Source organism: Trichosurus vulpecula, chromosome 6, assembly GCF_011100635.1.
Source record: "Trichosurus vulpecula isolate mTriVul1 chromosome 6, mTriVul1.pri, whole genome shotgun sequence".
Classification (NCBI taxonomy): domain Eukaryota; kingdom Metazoa; phylum Chordata; class Mammalia; order Diprotodontia; family Phalangeridae; genus Trichosurus; species Trichosurus vulpecula.
In genome coordinates, this window is record NC_050578.1 from 261,444,696 (window position 1) to 261,465,252 (window position 20,557).

The window sequence follows — 20,557 nt, forward strand, 5'->3', positions numbered from 1 at the left end:
GAGGTATGGGCAACTATCTGATCTAAAATGACAAGTTTCAGGAAATGTGGGTGCCAATAAATCAATGGGACTATTTCAAATCTATTTTCTAACATTGAAAACATTTTTTTTGATATTCTATATTGTCTTAGGATAGAGGAACTTTGGTAATTACAATGCAGATTAAAATTAAACAAAGAAAATCATGTTTGTTAATTTTTTCTTTTTGTTGTTATTTTTTTAATAGTTGATGCCTGTGCATGTTGTCAACAATTGATGGGCCATCCGGAAGACAGAATCTTTTATATTTATTTAGGTGAGTGATCCCATGGGGAAGGGGGTTGTCAATAAAGGGGAAAAACAACAATTATTGACTTAATGTTGTATTTCTAAAAGAAAGGAAAATATTAATTCTACAAGATGTTAAAAATATAACATTTTATTCTATGAAATGAAGAATTAAAAAAACACAATCTTTCCAGATTTCTATTTTAATCATAGATTAGAGAGGGCACAGAGACAGGAGAGAGAAAGAGAAAATAAAATAGAAGCAGAGATAAAGGACTGAAAGTCATGGAAAGACTCTAATAAGCAGTTCATGCTCCATGAAACACAGTGTCCAAACCTTCTGCCAGAAGAATTTTTAAAACAAAAAAGAGAGTTGGTTTGTCTTCTTTCAGGTGGTGTCAACTAATTCACTTCTCCCATTAAAAACATTTGGTATCAATCCAAACAAATATAAGGTCAGCTCTATCAGTCCAATTATTATTTTATCTACCTGATTTATTTTCTTTTTATTTATTATCTTCACTTTTTCATTTCTTATCTCCCCAACTAGATTTTAAGTTGAAGATTTTAAGATTTTAATTTTAAGATTTCAAGTTTATGACATCTAGACATAGTATGAATGTTGTTGCTTGTTTGTTAGTTTATTTTCCATATACTTTGCTAAAGTAGTTCATAGAATGTCAGAGCTATATGGAAACTAGAGTCATCACATTCTGGTGTTCATTTATGACATGCAGGGAAAGACTCAGAGAGGTGAGAACAATGAATCCACCGCTAGTTAATAAGAAAGCTGAAGCAGCCTAGATACCAGGATTCCTTACTTGAAGTCCAGTTTGCTTTCCACTGAACTACATAGCACAATTCAAAGTTCAACACTTGACATTTGAGGAATTCATCAAGTAGGCTTGAATTATTTTTTTTTCCTTTTCACAACTACTAAAGTATAGAAAGAAAGAAAAAAACACGTCAATGATCAGAGAGGACAATTCTTGTATATCATTGTACACCATTTCTCCTTCCATTATTGGTGCCCCTATCATGTGTAGAATCCTGTGAGGTATGGGCGACTCTCTGATCTAAAATGACAAGTCTCAGGAAACATGGGTGCCAATAAATCAATGGGACTACTTCAAATCTCTCTCATGTTCTATTTCTTCCCCATTGAATCCTTTGTCCATTCCAACACACAGGTATTTCCCATTTTGTAAGGTCCTATAGCACATATGGAGTGAATGCTTCACACCCTATTCTCAAATATGCTTCCTTTTGCTCTGTCTTGTTTTATGTTTTAAATTTCTTAAGTTAGCCCAAGATTACATTAGCTTTATAGGTTGTCATATAACACTCATTTTGTATGATCAATATCAGTCAATTATGATAAGGAAACAAAAATAATATGATCCTTGGCTGAGATAAGGACCTTCCAGGGCTACAAAAATGCCAGTTTCTCTGTACTCTCCACGGGAAAAGAAAATAAGGTGTATTTTATTCTATTCTGGATCCCAACCATTGTTCAATAATATCAATAAACTGAAAAGTATCCAGGGAAGTAAAAATAGTTTATAAAAGGGGTTTGGAATTCATAAAAGTCAGAATTATTTGAAGGAACTGAGAAGACTCAAATGTAAAGAAAACTCTCTTCAAGGTATAAGAATGACAGTCACTTACAAAGGAATTAGACTTTCATTTTTTCCTCAGATGGTAGAACTAGGTTGAATGGGTAGAAGGCTCAAAGAGGCAAATTCATCCTTGATTCCAGGGGGAAAGTAATAAAAAAAACATGAATGAACAAGAAACACACTTTCTAACAATTACAGCTCTCAAAAACTTAAATGAGATGGCTCAGCAATCAGTAGATTCACTCTTACTGCAGGGGGAGCCCTCATTATGTTGTAGCTGGAAATATTTTGAGGGTACAAATAAGAATTCTTGTCAAATAACTTTCTTTCCAAATTTGAAATTCTGTTTTCCCATATCTTGTTTTCCATTTTAAATAACAAACATTGGGAAAAGAGCAGGGTGCTGACTGACTACATAATTTGATTTCAGAGGACACAGGAAGGTTCTGACTTATGGATCCCATAATTACTCTAGTGACTGAATTTCTGAAACCTCAGAGTCACACACCACACTGAATTAATCCAAACTGAATCCTTTGGGCAAACTGATTGCAATAACCATGTAAAAAGCCTCTGCATATTTACTTTTGAAAGCAGAAATGTGTATACTTTGATAAATTTATATGCTTTCATGTATCATAAATTTTGTATTCTCTATGAATTTTCCTTGATAGAATAGAAGTTCCATCCAGAGAGCATTGGTTTCATTTAGTCCATGTTTCTCATTTGTACCTTAAATCATGAAAATTTTGAATATAATTTTGTTGTAATCCTATTCCTTGTAAGATAAAATTCAGACAATTCAGGGAGGGATGATGATTCACTCTTCAAAGTACAGCTATGATCTTTTCAAATGGATTTCAATTACTGCATGCTTATAGAATATCCTATTTAAGGGATAGTTATTCAGAAATCTAAGAGTTGAACTAAGCCAATTCACATTGAATTGACTTAAAATCAGAACAATGATATTGATGAAGTGTCCTTAAATTCTATCTGAATATCCAAAAAAAATGTTTCATGGTATTCTTGAGGAAAATATAGAAAAAAGTAGGCCAGATAGTAACTGAATTAGGTAATGTTGAATGAATGAGATGATTTTGACCTGGAGAGAACTCATGAAGGAAAAGTTTCCAGGGACTTATACTTGGGCCTATCTTGTTCCTTCATATCTTCAGTGACTTAGATGAAGATGTGGATGGCATGATTATCAAATCTGAAAGCAGGGTGAGCCTGAAAAGTAGAGCTAACGCTAAGGATTGCAGAGTAAGGATTTTGGCAGGCTAAAACAGTGAGTTCTGATAATATGCATTTCGCGGGGGGTGGGGGGAGTATAATTTCTATTCTTAATTTCAACACGTCAATTCTAGCAAAACTAGGTAGAGTTGTTTTGCTTGATATAAGTTAAGGTGAGGAAAAAAATCTGCTTTTTCAATCCATCTCCAATGCTTACTTTAAAAGGCAAGCAATTTATATTTCTCTGGGTCTGGTTAAAATGAGGAGTTCGGATGAGGTGACTACTAAGGCTTCTCATTGCACTACATTCAATTTTTCTCTGTTTCTGGGAAACTAAAAGCTAAATACAAGAAAGAAGTAAGAAAAGTGACAGGATTATATTATAAAGATGAGACATTAACAAGCAATGACTGGAGGGATGAGGTACAATGGGCTATGTCATATGAGTGCTTACTAAAATAAACAAACATGTAAATGTTTAGTATGAGAAGAGAAGACTTGAGGAGGGTATTATAGCTGACCATTGGCTGATAATGGCTGAAGGGCTGTCATATGGAAGAAATATATTTTTGTTTCCTTGTTTTACATCTGCTTTGTCCCAGTATGTAACTGTGAGGAATGGGTGTAGGTTACCAAGATTCAGGCTCAAAAGAAATGAAAACTTTTGGACATTGGAGCCATCTTTTTCATTGATATTTTTCACTTGTGAGCAGGATGAGACATTTGATTAGAGACATTGTAAAAGAGCTTCCTTTTTGATTATGGATGACTGTCTATGACAGTAGTGGGGAACCTGCAGGCCACATGTGGGTGCAGCTTTTTGACTGAGTCCAAATTTTACAGAACAAATCCTTTTATTAAGGGGATTTGTTCTGTGAAGTTTGGATTCAGTCAAAGGGCCCAATTTGAGGACCTAGAGGGCCATATGTGGCCTCAAGGCCGCATCTATGGCTATGAATTTCATTTAAGGTCTGAGATTCTCTAAAATGCATTTTAAGAATAATGTGATTCCTCATGCTCTATTTCCATATACAGGACACCAAAAGACAGATTGGATCTTTGGTAATTTATTCAATGATGTAAGCTTCACAGATTTTGGGAGAGAAATACTGAATTTGGACTAACAGAGCAACAAGAGTCTTAATCACAAAGCACAAGGAACACAGCTGATCTATTGCACTAGACTCTAAGAATAATGGTCTGTCGGGGTTTTGTCAATGAAATATTAAAGAGTTCAAGTATTGCAGGTGTAATCAAAAGTTGAGGCCAGAGAAATGGTCTTTCCTGCCAGATTACACATAATGTGTCTTCATCATGTTTCTCTTTATTCTTTGTACTTTATGTAAATCTCACCAGTTTCCAACCCACTTTCACTACATCATAGAAATGAAAAATAATGTGACTGAATTTCTTCTTGTTGGACTGACCCATTACCCAACAAAGGAAAAATAATATTTGTCATTATCTTGATTTTTTTTACATTGCCACTATTTTGGGGAACCTGCTTATCATTGTCACCATTAAGAACAGTCCCACACGAGTCCCCTATGTATTTCTTCCTGACCTATTTGTCTTTTTCTGATGTTTGTTTGTTCACCACCACAGCCACAAGACTCATAGTAGATGGTCTGCGTACACAGAAGCATATCTCCTTGGATGAGTGCATGATCCAGTTATTTACAGGGCATTTCTTTGGCTGCATGGAGATCTTGATTCTCATCTTGATAGCTTATGACCGCTATGTGGCCATCTGCAAACCTCTGCACTACTTGACTATCATGAGTAGGAAGGTATGTAGGATCTTGGTGGAATTAGCCTGGGTGGGGTCATTGGTGCATTCCATTGCCCAGCTCTTCATTGCCTTGAGTTTACCCTTATGTGGTCCCAACATAGTCAACCATTACTTATGTGATTTACAGCTCTTGATGAAATTGGCCTGTTCAGACACATATGTGTTAAACTTCTTGGTTGTTTTTAATAGAGGAGCCATCTGCATGGTGAGCTTTATATTACTGATGATCTCTTATGTTGTTATCTTGTATTCTGTGAGAAATCAGAGTAGAGAGGGAAGGTACAAATCTCTTTCCACCTGCAACTCTCACATCATTGTTGTCCTCATATCCTTCGGCCCCTGTGTATTCATATACAGTAGGCCACTGACCACTTTTCCTGTGGATAAATTGGTGGCTGTGTTTTATGCCATTGGAACTCCCTTCCTTAACCCTTGGATCTATGCACTGAGGAATAAAGAAGCTAAAACTGCTATGAGGAAACTGTGGAACAGCAGGAAATCTTTAAATAAAAAACAGTGTGCATAGAGACCAACACTTTTCAAAATGATTTGGTCTTACCAGGATGGATGCATTAGAAATGATTTTTTTATATTGGTGTATGCAAGGCATAACCTTATCTTACTGGGTGTTTGTCAGGACTTGTTCAGATACAGACAGAATAGATATGGGACAATTGAAATTTTGTCAAAGGTTGTGTATAAAAGGAGATATATAATCACAGGTATTTAAGTCCCTAAGCCAGATTCTCTTTGATGATGATCTGTCTTCAAGGTCCTGCCCTCTCTGAATCTGCATCCCAAGTCCTTGATTTTAGATGTCTCCACTGTCCTTTCTGCAAAAGGAAAAAATAATCATATCCCACTCTGTTTGTGGTCCAATTCATTTCACCTTATATTTATGTTTCAGTATTTAATTTCAACAACCTTTACCAAGGGCCACTTGCTTATTTTGACTGAACTCAGCCTAGAAGATTCTTGAAAGGGAAATCATCCTTCCTTTAACTCTGGTACATGAGTTTCTTTTCTCTGAAATCATTAACTAGATGCTGCCAATTGATCAACAACCACACATAGACTGGAGTAGTGGAGTCTTATTCACCCAAAATGAGACATTCTCTACCAGCAAGTGGTTGAAAATGTGTGTCTATTACAAGATGGATGGCCACATCACTTGTGGCAAAATAGTTGTCTACGTAAAATAAAAAGAGACATGTTTGTGATAGTGTATGGTATAAAGAGCATATATAGCACTAAATATATGAGATAAAGAGGAAGCCCAGAAAGTCATTCAATTGGTTATAGATGAAGGAATAAAAAGGCACAGGAAGCTAGCTGGATTAATCCTGTCCTGAGTTGTTTTTATTTTCCTTAGAGCAGTTAATATGTTCTGGGGTAAATAATAAATGGTGAACCAAAGCAAAAGAAAGTTGGTTATGCCAACTTTTAAAGTTAATTTCTAAGAAGACCTAGGAATTGTAGTGACATAGTCTTATTGGTTAAATAGAGAAGTGGATGGAGCCTGCAGAAGAAAAAAAAAGTAGCCTAAAAGACTATGTTTGTCCCTTGAAACCAAAGGAAATGTACCAACTCATGCATATGTTTAATGTTGCCTAACTTGCTCATGATTAACATATTCAAATATAGTTTGTTGTCTTTCTACTTTGGACTGGCGTATCTGTACTTAGAGGAAATCAAAACTAGCAACAGGTATAAATTTAGAAAAAAAACAGCTAGGAATTTAGAACAAAAGTGTGGCCTGTCTCCGCTAGTGTTAAAACATGCCTACCCATGGCTTATGGAAGCCTTAGTGTAATTGACACATCCTTGGCACTAGTTTTAAAGGATCACTGTGGAGTGAAAGCAGTTATCTCAGTCAGTTCCTGGTCCTGGAGCCATGCTTTCACTGGTGTGGTCCAATAAAAGGGAAACAATGGTGACTTTGAGGTAAAGGTACCCTTCCATTATTGATTGATTTCTCTCTAATTATTGATCCAATCAATAAGCAATAGGAAGAAGCTGTGCTCTGGGTATCAACAAAGATATATTCAGAAAAATATAAAATCTTCAGTAGGAACAAATCAAAATGAATCTTTTCTTAAATGTCTTAAGAATTATAGGTTATTTATCATTCTTTTAAAAACAACGCCAGTGTCCTTCATAGGCATACAATCTACAAAATACAACTGAAAGATATTTTTCAGTGCCCTTTCATTATTCGCTAAAAGGAACAGACTCCTTTCCAAAACAGAAAAAAAAAACAACTTTGAAAATATTTCTTCATAGGAGAGAGATAGTGATAATCCTTTAGTTATTTTTTTTCAGAAGGTATTAAATTCTGTTCCAGAATCTCTGATCTTGTTTTTGTTTTTTGTTTTTTTTTCTCTCCTGAAAAATCTAATGGTATGGTTTGCTTTTTTGCTTCTCTTGTTCTATCTTTCAAAAGAAATGGGAGGTTCATCTCATCCCCTGCAAAGTTTTTCACCCCTTGAAAAGTTTAAGCGTTTGGATCGTAGTTCCATACAACACCCCACAAACCCTCTCATACCCAAAGTTTGAATTCCTCACAAGTACTTTCTGCTCCTTTCGCTGTGTTAACTGGTTTTATTCAGAGCTTCCAAATCCTTTAAATGCTGTTTGTAGTGGTCTCTCAGATAGTATAGAGTCCAGTAAATGGGACCTTTCTAAAGTCTAAAAATGACTCCTGTCTGTTCTATTTCCATACTCCATCCACTCCTGAAATACCCAGAGATTATTGTAGCCTCTTAATTATGACTCTGAAGCTGAGATGGCCTGCTTCCTAAACCCTAATATCTTGTGGACTATATTAAGCATGCAGATTACATGGAGATCATATATATGTGTATATTTACTAAATGCATACTAAATAATACATGCTATATTGGGGCATGTATGTATGTATATAATTAACTTCAATGCAAAAAAAACAGCAAAGTGATTACTGCAACACAAAGTTGGATTTATATTAGGATTTCAAGGTTGATTCAATGTTAGGAAAAAATTATAAATATTCTTTACTGTATCAATAGCAAGAATGACAACAAATGAGGGAAAATACACTTACATTAATGGATGCAGAAAAATATTGACAAATTGCAACACTAATTTTAATTTTAAAATTCCAAAATTAAAATAAATGGTCCCTTCTTTAATATGATAGATAGGTAGCAGTTTCTAAAACCAAGACTCAGCATTATACACAACGGAGACAAATTGGAAGCTTTTCCAAGAGATCAATGGTAAATGATAACTGTCCATAATCTCTAATATTATTATTGATGTAGTAATAGAAAGGTAAGTATAGCAATAAAAGAAAAAAATGAAGGAATCATCATAGGTAAGGAAGAAAGAAACTATTCACTTTATTCAGATGATATAATGCTTTTTTGGAGAACTCTAGAGAGTCAACAGAAAATAAAAGAGCTAACAACTTGAAAAAATTTACAGGATATGAAATAAGTCCATGTCAATGATCAGCATTTTTGCATATTTCCAGATAAATAAAGAAGGAGAAAAAAGATGAATTCCATTTAAAATGACTTCATAAGATATAAAATACTTGTGAGTCTACATTTTCAAGACACACCAAAGAAATATAGGAAAACAACTACAAAATACCATTTACAGAAACAAATAGTTTGATAATTAGAGAAATACTAATTGCTTATTGGAAGGCCAAGCCAATATAATAAAAATTAAAATATGACCTAAATTAACTTACTGATTTTATGGAAGCAATTATGAAAATCATCTAGAGGAAAAGGTCAAGGATCTTAAGGAAAAAATGTCTAAGGAAGTATTGAATCTCCATTTATATTCCAAAGCAGTAACATTTCATAAAAGCAATTAGATGCTTAAGAAAGAGACAGGTTGATCAATGAAATAGACACATTAAAGAAGAAAATTAACATGGTAGCCCAATCTTTGTAAATGCAAAAATCCAGGCTATTGTGATAAAAATTCAATATCTGACAAAAGCTTCTAGGGAAACTGAAAAGTTGTCTGGCAGAAACTAAGTAGAGAACAGCATCTCACACCACATACCAAGACTAGCTTCCAATGGATTCATGACTTTGACGTAAAGGTTGCCAAAATAAAGAAATTAGAGAAACAAGGAGAAAACATTTCAGATCTTTACATGGAAGCATTTATGGCCAAACAAGGAAAAAAAATAATTTCACTGAGGGCAAAATGAACAATTTACTTTACACAATTTTAAAAAGTTTTACATAATGAAAACAAGTCCAGAACGCAAAATTAGGAAATATCCCCCCCCCATAACTATACAAATGTAGCCACTAGGTGCTTTAAATTTGGCCCCCGATACTTCCTAACTTAACCTCTATTTTCCTCAGTTTCCTTAGCAGAAAAAAGGGGATAATAATAGCTCTGATCTCCCAGGATTATTGTGAGGATCAAATGAGATAATAGTTGTAGAAAACATTTTATGCAATATATTAGTTACTCTATAAATGTTATCGTTATCATCATCAGTAGTAGTAGTAGTAGTAGTAGTATAGATATCTAAGGAACTTACTCAAATTTATATGAATGAGAATTATACCCTAATTAATAAATAATGAAAAGATTTAATGGCAGTTTTTGCAGGGAACTATCCAAACTATCAGTACTGATAAGAAAAAAAATGCCCCAAATCAGCAACACTTAATGACGCAAATTAAACAACTCTGTGGCTTCACCTCACCCCCTTCAAAATGACAAAATTTGAAAAAAAGATAGAAAATAACAAATTCAGGAAGGACAAGGGAAGAAAAGTTACATTAATTCTTTCTTGGTTGAAATGTGTACAGGTCTAGTCACTTTGGATATAAATTTGGAATTGTACCCCCAAAATTATTAAAATATGTCTACTTTTTGACCTAGAAAGAGCATTTCTCAATTTATACTCTAAATTGATAAAATAAATGAAAAAGGGGGCAGCTAGGTGGTGCAGTGAGTAGAGCACCGACCCTGGAATCAGGAGGACCTGAGTTCAAATCCAGCCTCAGACACTTAACACATGTACTAGCTGTGTGACCTTGAGCAAGTCACTTAATCCCAATTGTCCTGCCAGAAAGCAAAACAAAAATAAAAATAAATGAAAAAGGATGTACATATATATGTGTGTTTTTGTATACACAAAAGTATACGTAAGTGTACATGTGTATATATATATATATATGTATATGTATATATATATATATATATATATATATATATATATATATATAGTACATGATAGCTCTTTTATGGTGGCAAGGGACTGTAAATTATAAGGGTTTATATCCAACAATTGGGGAATGGATAAAAAATGTCATAGGATATAATTGAGATGCATTTGTATAGTGCATAGGAAATGAAGAGGACAGTTTCAGAGAAATCTGTGAAGGCTACTATGAACTGATACAGAGTGAAGTGATCAGAACCAAGAGGACAATTTATACAATTAGAACAACATTGTTATGAAAAATGACATTGCAATGACAAAGTGACTTAAAATCAAAATCTCTGATCAGCACAATGACAAACACCTTGAATCCAGAGGAGTAATGATGAAACATACTACCAACCTTTGGGCAAAAATGTGATAGACTCAGTGTGCAGAATGAGAAATACTTTTTTTTTTGGTAGATCAATGTAGTAATCTGTTTTGTTTGACCATCTATATTTTTTAAGGTTTTTCCAATAGTGTAAGGAAGGAAATAAAATAGATTCTTGTTAAATGAAACAAATAAAATTAATTTTAAAGACTAATGTCATGCTCAGATGTATGCATCTGTGAAAGTTTCTTGATTCCCTCATATTAAAGTGCTACAGAATGAAGGCATGAATCAACTAATTTATATTGAATGCCTAACATATTCCCACCCCTAGATATTCTTAAATCTTTTGAACACTACCTTATCCAATTTTTCATTGTCCTCATCAGTGGTAGTCAAATCTCTTCCACTTTTTCATAGCTTTGTTACCTTAGAATTATACTGAAGTCCCAAGTACCTCTAAAACAAGTTGAGGTGTTTCTCTATACCATCAGGGCCCTGAGTAACTAAAAGAGTGAAATACTGCAGAAAATCAAACCCGATTTACTATTCAAATCAGGTGTTGTATTTTCTTCTACACTTTAGCCAAGGTCAACAGCTGTGAAGACTTTAGAGAACACATTTAAAATTCAATTTTCCTATGGAATAAAAAAGTTATTAAAATGAAAGAACAAATGCTAATAAAAAAGCTTACCTAAGAGCAGCTTGTTAGAGAGGTGTGATTAAGAAGACCGAATTTTGCCTTATTAATTCATCGTACTACATAAATGATTCTGCATAATCTTGGTTTCTCCCAGCTATTGCCAATAAACCACATGCTCTGTCAGGTCCTACAAATTCAGATACGTTTTAATTACAGATCCAGGAGCAGACAATTTTATAACTACCCTGTTCTATGCCTGCCCTTGTCCTGTTCCTTCTGTGGCCACTCTTCCACTATGCCCAGGGGAATACTTTTCTTCTGTTAACAACCTCCATTTTATCCTTGATGCATTTTTCTCACATTCCTTCCGTCCTTTTGCTCACACTGAAGGATAAAAAACTTATTGGTATTTTATGAAAAAATGGACATTTCTTTTCTCATTTCTCTTAAAACACAATGCCTTGAACAAGAATTGACATATTTCTTTACTGACACTTTCAGACTTTCTGCCAACATCACTTTGAATTTTCTCCTTTAAGGTACATTCCATCATGTTTCCTTTTTATCAAACTTTTTTTTTCATTTTTTCCCTTTAAGATGCTTGACATTTTTATGCCTCCAGCCCCTCAATCATTTTTTTTTTAATTTTTACCAGATTTCACCAATCATTTGGTTTTGCAGTGGAGCCTAAGAGGTATTTTGTTTTGCTTTTAAATTATCATATCTCTTATTGTTGGTGACTTGTGCTTTTTTAATATGGCTATTTTTGGATTAAATTTCTTCCCTGAAAACATCCTGTTCAGGTAATAGAAAAATAATGGCAGAGTTTTTTTAGATAAATATCATAAAAATATATAATGAAATGACTCAAATGTGTATGAGTTAAGAGGTATGCCCCAATTGATAAGTGGCCAAAAAGACCCAAACAGAATGTTTCAGAGAAAGACATTCAATCTAAAATTAGCTACATTAAAAAGGCACAAAATACCAATAATAAGAGATGTGTAAATTCAAAAACAACTTTTAGGCTCCACTGCAAAACCAACAAATGAAAAATACTTGAGAGGCTTCGTGAAAACAAGTGTATTAATTGACCTGTTAGTGGAATAGGGAGTAAGTCTAGCAATTATGGAAACCAATTTGGAATTATTCCCTAAAAGTTCTTAAAACATGCTTATGTTTTTTTTTTACAAAGAATATTATAGTTGTAACCACAGAGCAATAACAAGAAAAATGGCACTGAAGAGGATAATGGGAATTTTTTTCACATTCATGCTAGGAGAGGCAGTGGTCTAGTCATTACCTCCACATGTATGAAGGGGTTAACCAGGGCCTAGAATCGTCTTTCCTAAAGTTTTTGTATTCCAGTTATGGTCTGGTGAAACCTACTGATGATATTGCCGAATAACACATAAATAAAGCACATAGAATTAAAGGGACACCAATTATATTGGAATAGTTTTAAGCTGAGAAATCAATGGCCTCAAGATCCAGAAGTCCTATCAAAAGTACTCTGGGTGCTATGGTGGCAAGTTCTTGGCATTGACAACTTTCCACCACGACCCACTTTATTTTCCTTTGATGTATGTAGCAATGATATGAAATGACTTTTCACTGTCAAGAAAGGAAGGGAAAAATGAATAAAAAGATTCCATTCTCCTATTTCCCAAATGAGTTATAGCCTTGTGCTGGGGCAGACTCACACTAATTGGCTAGAGATATTTGCTCTTATCCTGACCAACATCAGATGAACTTGTGATATCAACCCTTCCATAAAGGAGTTCTCTTATTTCTCTAGAGGCTCAGATGCAGTCATCTGGTGTCAAAAACTCTGACACCCTTGATATAAAGACAGTTTAGGGAGCAATATTGGTCATTTTTAGCAGAAAGCAGAGTTTATAATGGAGGATTGGAACCACTGAAAAAGTAGACGCTTCAACCCAAGTTTCTCCTTTGTCTTTGTAAAATTTTGAGAACTAGAAGGGAAGAAGTTCCTGATTCTCTTACTGTCAAAGGTAGGAAACTATTAAAATATTCCTATTGAGGATTCTAGAAAAAAAAGATTTTTCATAGTCAGCCTCATAATATACTATTTGCTGAAAGCAGGATACTTAAGCAACACAGAGTAAGGGAGAAGGAAATACTGGGCAAAAACATCTAAATTCTCTGAAGGGATTGTTCTCAGCTTAATGGAGAACATGAATTTTGCGTATGAACTCACATATTTTATTACCCCCATCTTTGTAGACCCTATCACTTGGTTAAGATTCTTCTATGAGTCAGTTTTTATTAACCTGGCATTTTAAAACTTTTTTCAATGTTTTAGTAACCAATATAATTGGTTTCCTTTCTAGTTTTCAGAATTCTATTTTATACAGTTAAAATCATGATACTGAAAAAAAAGATGCGAGTCCTTGAAAAGACTCTCATCTCTCTGTTTCTCTTTCTCACTACATCTGTCTCACTCTGTTTCTCTCTCCTAGCAAATTGAATAATAGAAACTAGACTCATAATCTAGGGGAATACAAAACTAATTATTAACTTATTTTATTTTCCATGGAGAAAGAGAAAATCCTAGTCCACATGTTTTAAAATGAATATCAAAATATATAACAATTAAGGACACATCACAACTAAGAATATTTTTAAAAAGCTTCATATTCTGATCATTGAAGCACAACACAGAGAAAGAGGAAATGAAGGGAGGAAGAAAAGGACTAAGGCACAGTGAGAAGAAAAATAGGTTGTCATTGCAACCAAGTATCCCATTCTCAACCCCTCTGTTCAATAATTCTCCTCCTCATTCTTCTTGTTGGTCTCCTTCTCCTCTCCTCCTTCTCCTTCTTCTCCTCTTTCCCTTCTCCTCCTCCTCCTCCTCCTCCTTCTTCTTCTCCTTCTTCTCCTCTTTCCCTTCTCCTCCTCCTCCTCCTCCTCCTCCTCCTCCTCCTCCTCCTCCTCCTCCTCCTCCTCCTCCTTCTTCTTCTTCTTCTTCTTCTTCTTCTTCTTCTTCTTCTTCTTCTTCTCCTTCTCCTTCTCCTCCTCTTCCTCCTCCTCCTTCTTTCTCTTTATTTTTATGATTACTGTTATTATCGACATTATTGTTGTTTTTGTTTTTGTTGTTTTGTCAAGATAGTGGTGTGTAATTCTCCCACAACACAACGTAATGTGATATGGTTCCATGCCAGTAAATCCTCAGTTGGCCTGAGTGAAATATAATCTGCATCATATCACAAAGCCTTAGGAAACAAGGGCACAAGTAAAGCAAAGAAACAGCCCAATTTTCTCCTGGTAGGAAGGTATAGGAAAGTGAAGTCAGGATTATGTAAGTATGAGAAAACCACTGCTCCCGTGCACTGGAACAGATGTCATGAGATTGAAGCCTGGTGATGAGATGCTAATCTCTGCAGATTAGTGGCAGTCCTGCAGTGCAAGGCATTGGTTACATGGGGAATTTGCACATTGCTACATTCACTTATCCTTTGAAAATCATAGTCTGATGCTCCTTTGTAAAGATAAGTGCCCATCGAAACCTTGGGATTTTTTCCTTGGATGTTATTCAAGGTCCTTCTATGCTAAATTGTTGGTATTCCTTGGGAAATATTTTACAAGAGATTTTTATATATCTCAAATATCTCCTGGCTGGGTCACTTTCAGTTTACCCTCAACCTGTATTTTAATGGTGGTCACCACAATTTTCCCCCTTTCTATTTAAACTTCCCTGGCTTTTTCATCCCACAGTAATTTACTGTTCTCTTCAATTGTATAACATTTATAGTTTGGAACTTATACAAAATCAAAGGAATGAAGAAAGGAAGGGGAAAAGGAAGTAAGGAAGGAAGAGAGTGAGAGATGGACAGAGAAAAAGGGAGGGAAGGGAGAAAAGAGGGAAGCAGAAGAAAGAGAGAAGGGAAGGAAAAGAGCAGATAACTACAAAAAAGGATTCCTAACAATCACAGATATTCCATGCTGGAATAGAAAAGAAAGTCTGCCTTTGCCCCAACCATCAACCCCATTCCAGACAATCTTAAAAAAATACAAAAAAAAAACCAAAATAAAAACAAAACTCGGGCAAACAGTTGTTGGATATTTGTTGAAGGGAATATTGGAAGGTTAAAGCTGGTGGATTAAAGTTCCTTTTAAATTTGAAATTTTGTAATTTTAATCCTTTGTCTTATTTGTTAATCAGTATCACAAACTAATTTGGAAAAGAGAGGAAAGGTTTTGCGTTTATTATTTGGTTTTATTGTTATTTTTTCCAGTCTGCTACTTCTTAGTGACCCTATTTAGCGTTTTCTTGGTAAAGATACTGAACTGGTTTGTCATTCTTTCTCCAGCTCATTTTACAGATGAGGATCTGAGGCAAACATTGTTTAGTGACTTGCCCACGGTCACACAATTAGTAAGTTTCTGAGGCCAGATTTGATCTCAGGAAGAGGAGTCTTTCTGACTTCAGGACTGGCACTTTATCAGTTGTATCACCTGGCTGCCCCTGTGATTTGTGTCAGAGGTTATTTGTATCTTCCCTTGTATCAGTCCCGTTAACATTCCTTTTACCCAGCATCTACAGTCTCAGTGATATCCAATATGTCTAATCAGTGTGAGTATAATCACGTGGACAGCTGATAGGCATTATGATCATTCTCAATGTTTTACATGGCATATTTTTAGAAATCTTTTATTTTTTTGATTTGCAGAATAAAACAAGCATTTTCATAACATAGTATAATATAATAGTGCAATTTTATTATGTGCAACTTATTATTCCCTTGAAATATATAATAAAGTTTTCATGTAAATTTCATTCTTTTTCTTATTTTCTTTCCCTCCCCCTGAAGTAGAGATAACTACAATTAGACAACACAGATACCGAAATATACACACATACACAAATGCGTTTATATAAATATGTATTGTGTATATGTATGCATATGTGGGTGTATATATGTATGCACACATACATGCGTATACACATATACATGCATACATGTACATTCATACATAGTATATGTATACATATATATGTATGTATATTTCTGGTTCTTTCTCTGGAGGCAGATACAACTTTCTTCATATGTCCTTCATAGTTAATTTTTGCATTTATAATAGTCAAAATTACTTATTTGCTCAAAAATATTCATAAACCACGTTGCTGTTACTGCATACAATGTTCTTTTGGTTCTGCTCATTTTACTCTTCATTATTTCATGCAGGTCTTTCCATGTTTTTTTTCCTAAGATCATCAAGCTCATCATTTCTTCTAGCACAGCAGTATTCCATCAAAATCACATACCACAAGTTGTTCAGCCACTCCCCAACTGACAGGCATTCCCCAATTTTCCACGTGTTTTTTTGTCACCACAAAGAGAACTTCTATAAGCATTTTAGAATGTATAGGTCCTTTTTTTTTCTTTTTCCTTGGTAATCTTTGGGAATAGACTTAGTAGGGGAATTACTGGGTCACAGGGCACAAACAATTTAATAATTCTTTGGGCTTAATTCCAGATTGCTCTCGAAGATGTTTGGATTAGTTCACAATTCCACCCACAATGAATTAATGTCCCAATTTTTATACATCCCCTCTCATATCCATCACTTTCCCACAATTACCTCAGCTAATCAAGTAGGTGTAAAATGATATCTTGAGGATGTTCTAATTTGCACTTCTCTATTCAATAATTATTTAGAGCAATTTTTCATAAAACTAAAATTTGTTTTCTTTTCTTCTTTGGAAAACTGCCTGTTTATATCCTTTGACCACTTATCAATTGTATTCACGAATGTTTTTACTTGTAAGATGATATAGTAAATTTGTAAGATAGCTCAATTTACAGTCAGAGGTCATAAATTTGAATCTTATTTTTTTCACTTAATTCATATGTGACCTTGGTAAAATCACTTAAAATTTTTTATACTCAGTCTCCTCACCTGTAAAATGAGGAATTTTAACCAGAAATTTATATGGTCAGTTCCAGATCTAGTCCTATGAGTTGTTGGTGTTTCCCCCCCTAATGAAAAGGAAACTCCTTTTAAACAGAAACTATTAATATTTTTCTCTTACTTTTTGGATGAAATAAAGAATGATTTTTCTGAAAAAGGAACTGATAGTAGTTTCTTGAAATGCAACCAATAAGGTTGACTTGAATTCTTGTAGAATATAAAAAATGTATTGTTAAAGGATGATTTGTGATCATTCTCAAAGCAAGTAATAATCCACAGGAGCCAATGAATTTGAGTACGAGTAATTCACATGTGACTAATCTTATTTCCTTTTTTGATGTTGTCACTACAGTGATAGATGAACACAATGACAATGATGACATATTACAAATTAATATATGTGTGATTAGATGTTATATGTATATATATTTGTGCATACACATGTGTATATGCCTATACACATGTGTATATATGTTCATAGTATTTGCTACACATGCGTATATACATACATACATAAATACACATACATACATACATAAATACATACCTACATTTACTGAAATGTTTGCTAAATTACAGGAGATGTACTTTCCAAAATGAGGATTTTTATAATCACACTGTGCTTTGACCTTGTCAGACCACATCTGGAGTATTCTGCTCAGTTCAATGTGCTACAGTTTAGAAAGGATATTTACAAGCAGTAAAACCTCCATAGAAAATGAGGAAGGTGAGTATATTGGATATCATGTGCCATTTAATGGTTTAAATGCCTGGAAATGCCTTTCATTAAAATAAAAGATTTAAGGAGGACATGATAGTATCTAGAAATATTTGAAGAATTATCATATGTTAAGAGAGACTTTCCTCTCTAATTTACACCAGAGATCAGAAGTAGAAATAACGAAAGGGAAAATTTCTTATCAATTAAACCTATGAGATATTGTAATAACAGAAAAAAATAAGATTGACTCTACCAGGACAATAAGAAACAAGCAAGGAGAATGTCAGTTTTCAGCAAGTATTAACTTCAATAATTTAGTTAGTAAGTCATACTCTGTACTTTCACTGACATAGAAAATTATTCCTTCATATGCAAGCTCAAGAAATGTGGAGGGTGGATAGCAATAGATTTTATTATATTTTCGTAACATTCCATGTAAGATTTTTAAGGGTACAAGTAACACTGAAATACTTGTGAACAATGATTCAGTGAGACAGGGTCCCTCAGTCTGTTTTTCAAATGCTACTTTCTTCTGTTTAGGCATTGATTATTTCTCCTTACAATTTTCATTGCATATTTAGAAATGAAAAACAATGTGACTGAATTCATTCTCCTTGGACTGACACAAGACCCAGTGAAACAGAAGATAGTATTTGCCATCTTCTTGATATTCTACACTGCAACTTTGTTAGGAAACCTGCTCATCATTTTGACCATCAAGACCAGTCTCACACTTGGGGCCCCCATGTATTTCTTTCTGACTCACTTGTCTTTTGCAGACTCCTGTTTCTCTAGTACTACAGCCCCCAAACTGATTGTAGACAACCTCTCCAAAAAGCATACTATCTCCTTTAATGGCTGCATGACCCAACTATTTGGAATGCATTTCTTTGGATGCATGGAAGTCTTGGTCCTTATCCTCATGGCCTATGACCGCTATGTGGCCATCTGTAAGCCACTGCACTATACAGTCATCATGAACCAGAGGATGTGTGGGATTTTAGTAATATTGGCCTGGGTAGGGTCTTTTCTGCATTCTATCACCCAGATCTTCCTTGCCTTGAGTTCACCCTTCTGTGGTCCCAATGTGATTGATCACTATTTGTGTGACTTGCAGCCTTTGCTGAGATTGGCCTGCACTGACACACACATGATAAACCTATTGGTTGTTTCCAATAGTGGGGTCGTATGCATGACAAGCTTTGCAATTCTAATGACCTCCTATGTTTTTATCCTTTACTCCCTAAGAAATCATAGTGCAGAAGGGAAACGTAAAGCCTTGTCCACCTGTACCTCCCACATAATCGTGGTCATTATATTCTTTGTCCCTTGTATTTTTATATATACTCGGCCCCCAATTGTCTTCCCTGTGGATAAATTGGTGTCTGTATTTTATACCATTGGAACTCCTTTGCTCAACCCCTTAATCTATACCCTGAGGAATGCAGAAGTAAAGCATGCTATGGGGAAGCTATGGAGCAACAGAGTAAGCTTACATGGTAAATAGCATACTTAGCATTCCCGCCCCCCACCTCAAGTTACTGGCACGTCACTTTACAGCCGTCTACTTCAGTTTCCTCAAATGTAAAGTGAGAATAATAATAACATCTACCTCACAGGGTTCTTGTGAGGATCAATTCAGGTAATACTGCAAAGTGCTTAGCACGGTGCCTGAAATATGATAGGTATTCAATAAATGATTGTGACATTCTTCTTTATCAAAGAAGATTTGGACCAAAATGCAGAGATATTGTCTGCTTGCACTTGTCCCTGACCCCCGACATTATGAGAATAATATGTAGGCAGTTAAATACAGAATGACTAATGATTGTATTATGTTCAGCCCCAAATACCAAAAGAATGGCAGCACTATGAATGGTTACAATTTTTAATTATAGCTGGTGTCTGTATACCCCATATTGGTGCCACTATTATGTATATGGGTTCTATTGATTGGGAAAGAAATTTAATGAATTCATAGTTTTCAAGTGAGAAAGGAGGTTAGAGGTCATGTAATGTAACCCTTTCACTTGATATGTGGAGAAACTGAGGACCATAAAGGTTAAGCATTTCACCTAGGTTGATATAAATATTAAATGACAGAAATCTTGGATTTTAGTCCAACCTTAGTGCTATTTTCAAGGTACTATGCTTCTGCCTATTCCACTTTTCCCCTTTCTATTCTTGTCTTGAATCTTTTTCACTCTTGAAGTATGTAGGAAAATCTTCATGACATGAAAGAAGAATGTTTTCATTTCTACTAGAGAAATGTTCTTTAGCTATTTCTTAATATGTTAATTTATAATTTGTCTTTCTTTGAAACATCAGTTTCCTTTGGTTGAAACGGATTAAAAGTCAATCATTAAATGATTGATCAAAAAATCACATATTAATAGGATCTCAGGAGCTATAGTTTCTGGAGTAGCCACATGTGAGAGAGGGCACCAAGTCCTATAATTGGGTGCAAGAAGTCTTTGGGAAGGATACATTGTTACAATATTTTAAACATTTATTTTAAAAAAATGCTTTGTGTAAAGAAAACGAAACTATAATCAGGGGCAGATACTAGGTTTTAGAAAGATGCCGTCTTAATTCACGTATGATTTACAGAATAGTAAAAATATTACCCAAAAAAGCCAGAAAAGCATCATACGAAATCTTACCTAGTCCTTGCAATAAATTTCTGGTATCTTATGGGAATACTTGTTAATAAATCACATATTAATTGTCCTTCATGCAAAAATGCAAATGATGTTACTTAAAATGGATTAGAGATGCTTGGGC

General features: G+C 34.5%; 1 protein-coding gene and 1 pseudogene across 1 annotated transcript; both read left to right on the plus strand.

The window, feature by feature from the left end:
- The first annotated feature begins 4,436 nt into the window (after positions 1-4,436).
- Positions 4,437-5,440, plus strand: LOC118855004 (annotated as a pseudogene).
- Positions 5,441-18,347: 12,907 nt separating this feature from the next.
- Positions 18,348-19,280, plus strand: LOC118853914 (olfactory receptor 4C11-like). The gene has a single exon (XM_036764153.1). It carries the CDS (start codon positions 18,357-18,359, stop codon positions 19,278-19,280), a length of 924 nt encoding a protein of 307 aa, XP_036620048.1. The 5' UTR covers positions 18,348-18,356.
- Positions 19,281-20,557: the final 1,277 nt, after the last annotated feature.

Excerpts from the sequence above, each read along its gene's own strand:
- LOC118853914 (XM_036764153.1), top strand. The coding sequence starts at position 18,357 with ATGAAAAACAATGTGACTGAATTCATTCTCCTTGGACTGACACAAGAC.